Here is a 12,584-nt window from a genome sequence, read left to right as displayed (position 1 = left end):
ACAAAGCTGAAGACTATTTCCATCTGATTATATGATTATAACAACTTTCGATTTTATTTTTTAGGTTCAAATAAGTATATAAAAAACAATCTGTGTGTGTTTTATGTGTATATGTGCATGTGTGTGTATGTGTATGAATGTGTGTGGTATGAGTATACACCTGTGTGCACACGTGGAAGCTAGAAGACTGCTTCACAGTACCTTGCTCTACTGCTCTGTCTCACTTAGGACACAGGGTCTCTCACTGAACCTGAAGTTCACAGTTATAGCCAGACTGGCCAGCCAAGGAGCCCCCGGATCTGCCCACACCTCCACCCCCACCCCAGGCAGCTCTAGTTACAGAATATGCCCACATCCAGCTTTGAAGTGGGCTCTGGGGATCTGAACCAGGTCCTCATGCTTGTGCTGCTAAGTACTTTACCCACTAAGCCAAAGTTTATTATCCATCATGTCCTTCAGTCATTGAAATTTTTTTTTCAGAGGCAATTAGTGTTTAGCATATAGGCAGTATAGTCTACAGACAGGTAAGTGTGTGTATATTCACACTTATAAACTAGGAGCCATGTGGCATCAGGCTAATTATGCTGAGTTACATCTAACATTCTTAAACCAACAGTATCTTATTATGCTACCTGGCTTTTGTCAACTTTACACAAACCTAGACAAACCTATGAAGAGTAGATCTTCATTGAGAAAATGCCCCCATCAGACTGCAGGCCAGCAAGCCTCAGGGATTTTTTTTCCTTTTTTTTTTTTTTTTTTTTTTCTTTTTCTTTTTTTTTTTTGGGGGACCAACCAGACCAGGGCCCTTTTTGATGGCAAGCCTCTACCACTGAGCTAAATCCCCAACCCCAGGGATTTTTTTGATGGCACTCTGTGAGTGATACCACCACTAGGTTGGTTAGTGGTCCTCAGTGCTGTAAGAAAGCAGGCTGAGCAAGTCACAAAGAGCAAGCCAGAAAGCAGCACTCCTCCATGGCCTCTGCTTCAGCTCCTGCCTCCTAACTTGGCTATGCTCCCTCAGTGGATTGTGACCTGATATATTTAAAACAAACCAACCCTTTCCTCCCCAGTTTGCATTCAGTGAAGGCAATGGTTCTCAAACTGTGGGTCACAACCCCCTGGAGAACCATTGGAAATGGTTCATAAACCTTAAAAACACTAGAAAACACAGATATTTACATTATAATTCACAACTAGAAAAATTACAGTTATGAAGTAGCAACTGTATAATTCTACAGTTGGGGTCACCAGCCATAAGGAATCAATGACTGTATTATAGGGTTGCACTAGCAGAAAGGTTGTGAACACAGGATCATAATGGTTTTTATCACAGTAATAGAAACCAAACTAAGACACATTGCTACCTTTTCATCTCAAATGATGGAACTGCCACAGTCTTAGTTTAACCAATCACCTATTGGCTTATTTCCAACATATTCCTATTTGAAAATGTAGTAAGCATCCACAGATTTTGAGTTATAGATATTATCATAATTGGCAAAGAAATTTCCTAAAAAGGATTATCAGGTAGGGATACCCACTTTGAGATTTGTGCTCACTAAAAATATGTTCTCTACGCCAACACCCTCCTGGTAGCAGACAGTGGGAAAACTATAGTCTTGTCCCTGGGAAGTGGGGAGGAGGGAACAGGCCATAGCACAGGGATGGAATGGGACAGACACAGGACAAACAGGATCATCTCTACTGTGCATGACCATAAAATGCTCAAACAATAGCTCGGTTTTCTCTAAAGTGAACTGAGCCAGTAGTGGGGGTGGACACGGTCATCCCAGCTACTCAGCTAAGGATTGCTGAGTCCTTATGGCTATGGCTAAGGCAAGAGGATCACTTGAGTCCCAGAGTTCGAGACCAGTCTATACCAAAACACAACCCACTAAAGTGTACAGATGTATCTTTTCTATGGTCGAATCATGAAGACAAGAAATGCATACACATTTCTCAAGTCTCTTAAAGAGATGTTACATCTCTTTTTTTTTTCAAAACTCAACAACAGGAGGCTCTCTTCTTACTATTCCCTTCTCTTTCAAACACTGCAACACTCTCGAGTTTCAATTAGTATCTATAAATTTAAAACACAGCTATTAAATGAGGCTGCTGAGAATCACAGCCATTCTTGAGTAAAAGAATATCAAAAAGAACATAATTCACCAAATAGCACGTTTATGAATTAAGAACTGATTTTGATTTTAGCATTTTAAAAAGGTTAACATTTAAAGTAAATCCCTTTATTTTAAAGCAGAACTATACCTTGTAGTTTATAAATCCTGCCATCGTCTTAATTTCCAGAATATTAGTTTCATGGGCCCTCAGTTCATGTACGAGGTTATAGGCAGTCCTGTAATTCCTAATGTAAACATGAGGATGATGATTAATTCATGTTTAGGATCCCGAAGAACAGTATTATTATAACACAGTATTTACATAACATTTCCAAAAGAAGTGTTTTATGGCCAGGTACAAAGGAAGGTTAAGTAAATAGCACTAATCTTAGAGGCTGCAGAGGAGAGAAATACCCTTAGCATATCTAGTACAGGAGACCGAGGAGAGAAACCAGCCTTGAGAAGGGAGACAATCAGAAAATGCAGCATGTCTATAGGAAAAGAGTATTCTTCTCCTCTCCAGTAAGTGGTTTCCTCTACAGCATCAGTTGCTAGCAGACCTGAAACTGAGGGTCTCACCTGACGCCATCCGTCCACCAATGCAAACAAACTACACTACAGCCAGCTACTACCCTGCTCTCTTGCTTTCTTCTCCACCTCCTCAATTACAAGATAAATAAATAACCCATTCCACATTGCCACTGTACATCCAAAGATCTGAGCTAACACACAGAGGTCACGTTTTATTAACTGCAGTTGGGAAAACAAAGGAATCAAATGTTTGAGCTCGTCAACATACATGCAGCTAGCCTTTGGGGCTCCAAGCAGGGCCTTCAAATAGAATATGACATGACAAACTAAACAATGATAAAATATTATTTGAATTGAATAAAATATTTAATATCTATTATACTTTGAAAATTAGTTGTAAAAATTTTACTGAATATACAAATAGAAAAATTAGGATAATTTTGACATTGTTTTCTTTAAATCATGAAATTTAGTTAAATTAGACGAGGAAATTTTACAACAATTTATTTCCAAGATTAACATGGAAGAACTACTTATTAAGTAAGTATGTGAACAGGACAGAAAAATCTTAAAATCGGGCTGGAGAGATGGCTCAGTGGTTAAGAGCACTGACTGCCCTTCCAGAGGTCCTGAGTTCAATTCCCAGCAACTACATGGTGGCTCACAACCATCTGTAATGAGATCTGATGGCCTCTTCTGGTGTGTCTAAAGACAGTGACAGTGTATTCGTATAAATAAAATAAATAAATCTTAAAAAAAAAAATCTTAAAATCAAGATGACTGAGATTCATAGACAGCTATATAGTATCATTAACATCAAGAATTTAAAAAAGATTTAGTTTGAAAACAGAAACTTACTTCAGGGCGTTTTGTGTATCTTGTTTCAACTCACTGAAGAAAGCTATTTTGAACTGATGTCTAACAAACAAAAGCTGAAAAGAATGATTAAAGAATGATTACATACATGCTCTTTAAAGGTAAAATATTTATTATGATGCATTGAAATATGAAGGAAATTATTAAAAATTAAATTCACAATGATCCCAAGAAACAAAGACATAATTAAAAAGGCTTCTAAGAGCTCTTATACGTAAGAGTTTGAAAGTAAGGGCAAAAGAATCTAATTTGAAAACAAATTCATTTTTAAGAGCTTAATGAAAAACTTTTAAAGTACTAAACAATTTAAAATATCAGTACTGAAGAAATAAGAATCATCTCAAATATAACCAGTAATGGTTATTTTTTTAAATGTACCTGGTGTGTTGTTTTATTCAAGAATTCCTTATGAGATTTCACTCTTCTGATCTCAGTGTAGTAATAGGTCTGGGCATGCTCATAAAATGCATTTTCTAATCTGTTTTTAAAAAAAAACAACAAATAGTAGTTATTCAAAAGCAAACTTTTATTTTTTTCATCTTTATTAAATTGGATATTTCTTATTTACATTTCAAATGTTATTCCCTTTCCCAGTTTCCAGGCCAACATTCCTCTAACCCCTCCCCGTCCCTTTCTAAATGGGCTTCCCCTCTCCATCCTCCCCCCATTACCACCCTCCCCCCAACAATCACGTTCACTGGGGGTTCAGTCTTGGCAGGACCAAGGGCTTCCCCTTCCACTGGTGCTCTTACTAGGCTATTCATTGCTACCTATGAGGTTGGAGCCCAGGGTCAGTCCATGTATAGTCTTTGGGTAGTGGCTTAGTCCCTGGAAGCTCTGGTTGGTTGGAATTGTTGTTCATATGGGGTCTCAAGCCCCTTCAAAAAGCAAACTCTTCTTAAGAGCAATATTTGTTGATATCGAAAGCAAATTTGTCAACCAACACTTCATAATTAAGATGAAAACGAAGCAGTGTATAATCTGGATTTCTAGGGTTAAAGTCCAAAATAAGACCTCCCCTACCACCACTGAAAACTATTTACAACACAAGATATACAAGATTTAAAAAAAGACAAAACTTATAATTTATACTAATTAGGTGATCTCACTGTTTTTTATTTTTCTAATATTTATTGTTTAAAAGAATGAGAAAACTTATGGGGAGAATAAAAACAATTGGCAAGCGAGATAGAAATGACATTAATGTTATTAAAGTCTTGCTTCATCATATAATTCTGAGATTATATAAGCACCAAAGAAGAAATCTGCTGGAAGACCAGTAAGCGACTCATGCTGTTCTGGAGAGCGTGACTGTCAGAGGTAACTGTGCACACATCCACAGGCAAAGAACAGGTGACAGACACCAAGGGTTCTCCTCCTCAGAATAAAACCTAACTTTAACCTTTGTTCAAAAGATTTTTTTAGCATATCTGGGAAAATGGAGTACGTCAAATTTTAAAATCAAATATTTTATTTACTTTTTTATCGACAAGGTCTAACTATGTAGTCTTGGCAGGCTTTAAACTCACTAGTGTAGCCCAGATTGGCCTCAAACTGTCAACTCTCCTGCCTCTGCCTCCTAAGTGCTTGGATGACAGGCATCTGCCACCATTCCTGGCAGATAATGCATTTTAAATAAATTAACCCTTTTTTTTTTAAGATTTATTTATTTATCATTATATATAAGTACACTGTAGTTGTCTTCAGACACACCAGAAGAGGGCATCAGATCTCTTTATAGATGGTTGTGAGCCACCATGTGGTTGCTGGGAATTGAACTCATGACCTCTGGAAGAACAGTAGGGTGCTCTTAACCGCTGAGCCATCTCTCCAGCCCCAGATAATGCATTTTAAATTGGATTTTCTAGGCTAACATTTTTTATTTAAAAAAAAATGTTAAAATATGAAAATAAATTAGATTCTAATCTTGAAACAAATGTTATTAACTTAAACTTGTCCTCCAAGGTTTACAAGTGGGAACACTAAGGGAGACCATGAAATACCCAACTGTAGCCAGAACTATCTTTACGGGTTATTCTCAATGATGAAGAGATAACCTTCCCTAAGAAGTTAGTTCCTCCTCTCTGTCCTTAGGAAATGTCGGAGAGAAGCTCCTTCCAGTTTCCAAGTGGGCTGAGTACTCAGATAAAACATGTTTTAACCAAGTAGAACAGACCTGAGGATGGGTAGGCCTGGTTAATCCTTTAAACTTGGACGGTGGGCTGGTAAGATGGCTCGGCAGGGAAAGGCGCTGCCTTGCCCCAACCTCAGTTCAAGCCCAGGGCCTCGCACAGTGGAAGGGCAGACCTGACTCCCCTGATCCGTCCTCTGACCTCTGTGGCGTGTGCACACCCCTGCCCACTTAGTCATTAGTAAATACATGCCATTTTAAAGCAAAACCCCTGGCTACCTGAACTCTTCCCTGCTTTCAAGCAAAATAGGTAGATAGAGAGTTAGCCTGGCTATCAGGCAAGGTTGCAAGATCCTCACTGGTTGTTTTTGATGTGGGGGTCTTACTATGTAGCGCAGGTGGACTGGAACTTGCTAATGTAGACCAGGCTGGTCTCAGACTCCTTTCAGTCTGTTCATTTAGTGGTTGGCCAAGCTGAACTTCACCGTCCAAAGTGTTTTAATGGACATTTTGTTGTTTATAAATAAAAGGCTCTAAGCTATCAACTTTTCCTTCCAAGAAAAAACCCTGATTTACCTTATAATGTAGCCCACAAGGTGGTCAGTGTGGGGCAGCACGAACAGAGACTTGCCAGAGAGCTCACACACATTGCATAAAGCTGCAGCCCGCTCAGAAGCAATGATATCTTCCCCTGTCGACAAGCACCAGACAAACAGAAACAAAGCAAGGTGTCAGTTTACTGTAGTAAAATTCACTCAGGTTTGTAATCAGGAAAAGTTCCAAGTCCATCACCACGGCAGTAGGGCTCCTGCTCTCCCTGAGGATTTAGGACTCCCATAAGTTAATGTGTTCATATTTATCTGGAAAATATTGTAGAATCTTCTCCTGAGCACAACAGATAGGACAAACAATGCCTAAACCACATCACATGGCTGTTCCAAAACATAAATAAAAATGGAGGCATTCATTCAGAAAGAAGTCTCCAAGGACCTCAGGGTGCTCGATGTGGCAAGAAAATTATTCAGCTTATGAAAAGAAGAGAATCGTGTAAAGGAAGATTTTTCTTCGACAATATTTAAATCTGATGTTTCTCTGTGTAAGAGTACACTTTAAATAGAATCAGCCAGGTAAATGACACTTTAGAAGCAACTGAGTTAACTGTTCTGTCAACTGATACATGTACATGAGGGGCTAAGCAGAAAGGAAAAAACAGGACTCAGAATTTGTAAATGTCATTGTTCAAGGGTCTGTATATTATTACTTACAACATTTATTTATTTGTATGTGTGCATACATATGTATGTATATATGTATGTATGTATGCATGTATGCATGCATGTGCACCTGAGGCACAGTGTATCTGGAGGTCAGAGGACAGCTTTCAGGAACTGATTCTCTCCTTCCACCAAAACTGACTGAACTCAGGCCATCAGTGAATGCCTTTAACTTGCAGAGCCATCTTTCCAGCCTTTTATTGGTGCCTTTTAAAAGTTAACATATTGTCATTCCCCCAAATGAACATGCAAAACATTTAAACATTAAAAAAAAATCTAGTATCTCCTGGATTGGCAACTGGAGAATAAAGCAATAAATGAACCTTCTGATACCTGGAGGTAAAGGTGTTTTCTTTTGAATCAGGACGACTGCAACTTTTGTGTTTCTCCCTTGCAAACTTTGCCTGTGATGGAAAAAAACAATAAACTAATAAAGCAATGAACTTGTTTTACCTAAACTATTTCAGGTTTCACATCAAACCCAAACTTCATGATTCAACTGAAGATAAATTTCAACTAAACAACTATTAAGATCAGAATAAATCTTTTCCTATAAGTGACTGCATTCCCATAATGACTTCCCTTTTCAAAGAATAATCTCATATCAAGCTTACTCTAATCTCCTTTAGAAGTGACACATCAGGGCCAGTCAGATGACCTGAGCTGGACTCTCCAACCATACACACTGCAAGCAGAGACCCGACTCCCCCAAGCTGTTCTCTGACCACACACATGACCCGCCTTCCAAATAAATAAATAAATAAATGTAAAGACCATTTTAATGTGAATTTTAAACACCCACTTCTATATAAAAATTAGTTAGCTTACCTTTTCACAGTGATACATTATCATCTGGAATAATTATCTTAGAATGACACATGATAAAGCAAGTCTTATGGGAACCAGTGAAACACTCGGAGGGTAGAGTGCCTGCCTTGTCAACTGGCAACCTAAGTTAGAGCCCCAAACACATGTGAAGTTGAAGGAGGGAACCAACCCTCCACGGCTGCCCTTGGGCCCCCACACATCATGGCACATATGAACACAAAAACAAACCATGTACATAAACAACGATAAACAATGTCTAAGTGTTATGAAAGCTGTAGAGATGGCTCAGCATTTAAGAGCTCTTGCTGTCCTTCCAAAGGACCAGAGTTCAATCCCTAGCAACCACTGTGGTGTGGTCCACAACAGCCTACAACTCCAGCTCCTGGGGATGTGATGCTTTTTTCTAAGTCTCCACAAACTCCAGGATACATATTCACTTGAACACACATACATATGTATACACATACACAAATAAATAATAAAATATATCTTTTTTAAAAAAAAAAAGTCCTTTGAGAAAAGTATCTTATGGGGCCTGATATAAATTGTTATCTCTCAAGAGATCATAGTATAAGATAAAAATTTGGAACTCCAGGCCAATTTGCCTTCAAAATTTCTTCACATCCTTGGCATTTAATATCACCTCTTAGAAACAGAATGCGTTTCAAAGGAGGTTAACACTCTCAGAGTAACCATTACAGTTTAGACACTATTCGGTTACTTCCAAAAAGTGTTTGTGAATAGGGGTGAGAGTACAGTGCAGGGTTCAGTGCTGGCCGTGGGCTCGACCCGGGAACCACACACACGTAGGACCCTGGAGAACAGAGGTTTGCAAGCCTGACAGAGCCATACCTGACAATCTCCACCCTGGTGGCACACTCAGATTGCTTTTCCTTCCACTGAGGTTCGTCCCAATCCAGTTCATAGAACACGACCACCAGCGCTGGCACGAGGTTCAGATGCTTATTCATCCAGCCGGTCTTTAGGATTCCTTTAGGAATGTACCACTCATACGAAGTTCTCTGCCAACCGTGACGAAAAAGTTAGCTGATGAGAAAAGCAGCAGATGCCACCCCCGGAGCACCAGGCACGTCACATTTGTCTGCTTCATTCAGTATGCACACTATCTGTTATTAAGACGGGAAAGTCAACCCATCAGATATTAATAAAAGGTCTGAGTGTCTAAGCAGAGTGGAACCTCAACCACACAAACACTACACTTCCCATGGAAGGAAGAATGGCCAGAGCAGAAAAACAAAAGTCTCGGTAATGCCAAGGACCTCGGCTCCTGTAAAAAGTATTCAGCCATTTTCTAGGTCTGCTTCTACACTTTCCCACCTGATTTCTGCTCCTGTAAAATAGTAAAATGATCTAAGATCCACTGTGCCTTCATTTGTTCACGTACTGCCATGACAGTCTTACTGTGGATAAAATAAAAGTGCTTTAGAAAACAGGTGAAGCTGAACCTAACTGCAAAGGCCATGGACTCCAAACGAAGCTGGCAGTGATGAATGGGTAATGCGGCTTCTTCCTTTTGAGAAGACTGTTAACATTATGGAACGTGGGGGTATTTTAATGAAAAGCAAAGGGGGGTAGATAGAAAGGACACTTTCTGCAAAGCCTAAAAGTTCCTGAGTTCAATTCTCAGAACCCACACTGCAAATTGTCATCAGACTTGTGTGCGCAAACACACACACACACACACACACACACACACACACACAAACACGCACACTAGATACATTTTTTTTTTTTTAGAAAAAACAATGTAGGCTCAAGTACAGAAAGCATTGTGACTAGTGCTCTTGAGGCTAAAAGTGCGTGTTATTAAACATACGCATACATTCCACAGTATATGAAATACCTGTTCTTCCTTAGGCACATGGTAACCTTTGCCCTGATAAACTCAGGGGTTCCCAGTACACATAACTGGAGCAGGATTGAAAGGAAGAAGAGGACAGGGGCTATGAATGAATGCAAGTGACCCTATGTCATTACCTTTGATCTACATTTTGGGTATTCATGGTCACCTGGGAGCACTTTGAAAGAAATTGGTACCCGGTCAGCTCTCCGATTGGCACAGAAAGCATCCCAGACTGCTCGATGGACAGCATTATACACCACATCAAGGCCAGTAAGTGTAACAAAAGCCATAGGCCGGCAACATAACTCCACAGGGAAGTCCCACTGTGTGGGGCTCATGTTTAAGACGTCACAGAAAACTCTGAAATACAAATGTCAAGATAGCCATAATTAGTTTTAAAAACCAACATCAGTATCTAATTATAAACATTGCAAAAAGACAAAAGGCTCTGCATATACACAGTCAAGCAAATAGAAGAGAGCAGATGAAAACTCTAATTACTAAGTCAGACTTATTAAAATTACTAATTGCACTGCTGTTAGAAAAGGTTGTACTCAATTTTCAGACAAATTCTCTATTTCAATAATCTTTCAAAATGTCTATCAAAGTGTGGAATGAACAGACTAAGAAAGCAGATTAAGTGAAAAATTAAAACAGATCCAGCCTGGAGCATGCTAGCACATACTGTAATCCCAGAGCTCAGGAGGCTGACACAGGAGGATCAAGTGTTCAAGATGGGCTGGTATAAAATAAATTTTTATTAAGAAGAATATTCAAGCCATATATGTGCCCTGTATCAACAATAATCAATAAAATTAAAAAATAGTTATTGACTTACATATATAAAAAATCCAACTTTCTCAAATTTCTTTGGAATTACAATTATCTAATTTCTCAGCACTTAGAATATAATTCATGTAAAGGGTGCATCATTTAATAGCTGCTTTCCTGATTTTCATAACATAGCATGAAAATCAATAGGTAAAGGAAAATCTCTAAAAAAAAAAAAAAGACATTGGAAATGAACAGAAATCCCTAGGACACGTTTGTATGGCATCCTTTAGCTGAGTCTACAATAAATGCAGTTATGAACTGACTTTAGAAAATCACTGTATAAAAATGTGCTTATTCCAAACAAAAGTGTCACAATATTTTTAGAGTAATTTCTTATTTCTGAAAGGATTTATCATATGCTTCTTTAAAGAAGGGACTGTCATCATCACATGATACAAAATGCAAGGCCAACTCTGGGAAAATTTTAGTGTCAAATGCCACTTGATCCCTAAAATGTGGATTGTTTCTAACTGGAAAGCTAACGACCTTTACTAATAGCGACCTCCTGCTCAAATGCTAAGGAGCAATGGATAGTGAAACATTTGAAAAGCTTGACAGAAATGATGCATCTACAACATAAGCTTGCAGAGTTGCTTTAAAAGACGTTTGGGAAGGGCTGTGTGGGCGAAGAAATGAACTGCTTCTGGGGAACTGAAAATGAGCAAAACAGAAGCAGTCAAAATATAATATGGCTTCCATATCTGCCTAATACCAAACATTCTAGACAAGAGTGTGAACAGAGCATTTCCCTTGATAATCTTAAGAGGCTCGAAAGAAATAGCTGTGGCCCTTGAATATTGAATGGATACAGGCAGGGAGTAGAAATAACCTTTTTAAATAAAGTTTTTAAATTAGTACTGCCTGAGAGGCATATAGTATGAATCACAAAAATAATGTCAAAATTCCCAGCAGTTATGTTAGAAGGTAAAAGAGAAGTTGGTTCAGAAAGCAAACTCCTGAAAACCCAGCATTCGGGAGGCAGAGGCAGGAGGACTATTCAAATTCCCAGTCCATAGGGCAATTTCAGGGCAGCCAGGGCTATGGAGATCTCAAAGAGTGTCCCCCACCCACCCGGCAAAAAAGAAATAGAAAGATGGGGGATTTTAGACATATTCTATTTTAGCCAAAAATATTTCCCAAACATCGTAAGTAATCCATGAACTTGTAAAAACCTATTTGTGTATCGTCTTCAAACCCAAACCCTGTGTGTATTGTACAGGAACAGCACGCCTCAGTTCAGATTAGCCAATGTCAAGTGTCTATAGCCCCTTCTTGGCTACTGACAGTGTAGCTCTTGATTACTGCAAATCTGTTCCAACAACATCATGAAAACTGCACCAGCCATCCCTGCCTTATTCTACCTTACAAGCGTTGGCACTTGCAATGGTCCTGCCTATGCTGTAGGGAAATTTAAAAAGGGATGGTACAGGGCAAGTGCTGACTGAATAGATTTCAATGACACACAGGAAATAAATCGCTTCCTGGAAAATAATGGAGTAACTATTGTCAATATATGTCAAGCAAACCATTGACAGGGAGGGAACATATAAAAGTACAAAGTAAGTGCTCAGCACCAGATCACCTGGTTAGTGCAAGCTATCGTAGAAGAGAAACAAGCTAACTCAATCAAAGTAACTACTAAAGAAGACGGCTATCAATAAACAGGTGGTTCGGGATGCAAGACACGGGCTAGCAACCAAGGATTGACAGACGCCCACCTGCAAAAGGATCAAATGAACGAAAAGACTGTCCCTAGGGTCGCAGCATTCGACGCTAGTAGCTGCAACTGGGCAAGGAGAATAACCTCAAAGTCCTAGAAACTGACAATTTTCCTCCACCATTCCCACCTCACTAGAAATAAGTGCGTTCTTCTTTGCAGGTGAAGGAGAAACTCAGTCCCCAAGGGGACACTCAGGCCACTAAACCAGTCGGGATGGCCTGGAAGGTTTCTGGGCTCAACTTACCCAGGCCCAGGACCCGCTGCAGCCGCGGCGAGTCTCCGTCGGCCCCGAAAGAGCCAGGAGAGTCAGGGAGGGGCGTCTAGGAACACGGCCACGGACAACCGACAGCCCCAGCCCCAGACCGGGCGGCAGAAAGCGAGACTTCCTTTTCCCCGCCTCCGT

At 39.6% G+C, this 12,584-nt stretch overlaps 1 protein-coding gene across 1 annotated transcript in view; it reads right to left on the bottom strand.

The window, feature by feature from the left end:
* The window catches only part of Trappc11 (trafficking protein particle complex 11), a 45,508-nt gene extending 32,924 nt beyond the window's left edge, over window positions 1-12,584 (bottom strand). Inside the window, exons 1-8 of the mRNA XM_032918601.1 lie at window positions 12,426-12,584; window positions 9,762-9,987; window positions 8,616-8,785; window positions 7,269-7,339; window positions 6,238-6,352; window positions 3,909-4,008; window positions 3,513-3,586; window positions 2,272-2,368 (exon numbers count right to left, since the gene is read on the bottom strand). Of these exons, the coding sequence (XP_032774492.1) occupies window positions 2,272-2,368; window positions 3,513-3,586; window positions 3,909-4,008; window positions 6,238-6,352; window positions 7,269-7,339; window positions 8,616-8,785; window positions 9,762-9,965 (831 nt within the window). The 5' untranslated portion in view covers window positions 9,966-9,987; window positions 12,426-12,584. The remainder of the gene's footprint in view (window positions 1-2,271; window positions 2,369-3,512; window positions 3,587-3,908; window positions 4,009-6,237; window positions 6,353-7,268; window positions 7,340-8,615; window positions 8,786-9,761; window positions 9,988-12,425) is intronic.

The sequence above is a fragment of the Rattus rattus genome, chromosome 13 (genome assembly GCF_011064425.1).
Source record: "Rattus rattus isolate New Zealand chromosome 13, Rrattus_CSIRO_v1, whole genome shotgun sequence".
In the NCBI taxonomy this organism is placed as follows: domain Eukaryota; kingdom Metazoa; phylum Chordata; class Mammalia; order Rodentia; family Muridae; genus Rattus; species Rattus rattus.
Note: the sequence above shows the minus strand (reverse complement) of the source record. Positions and strands in the feature narration are given on the sequence as shown.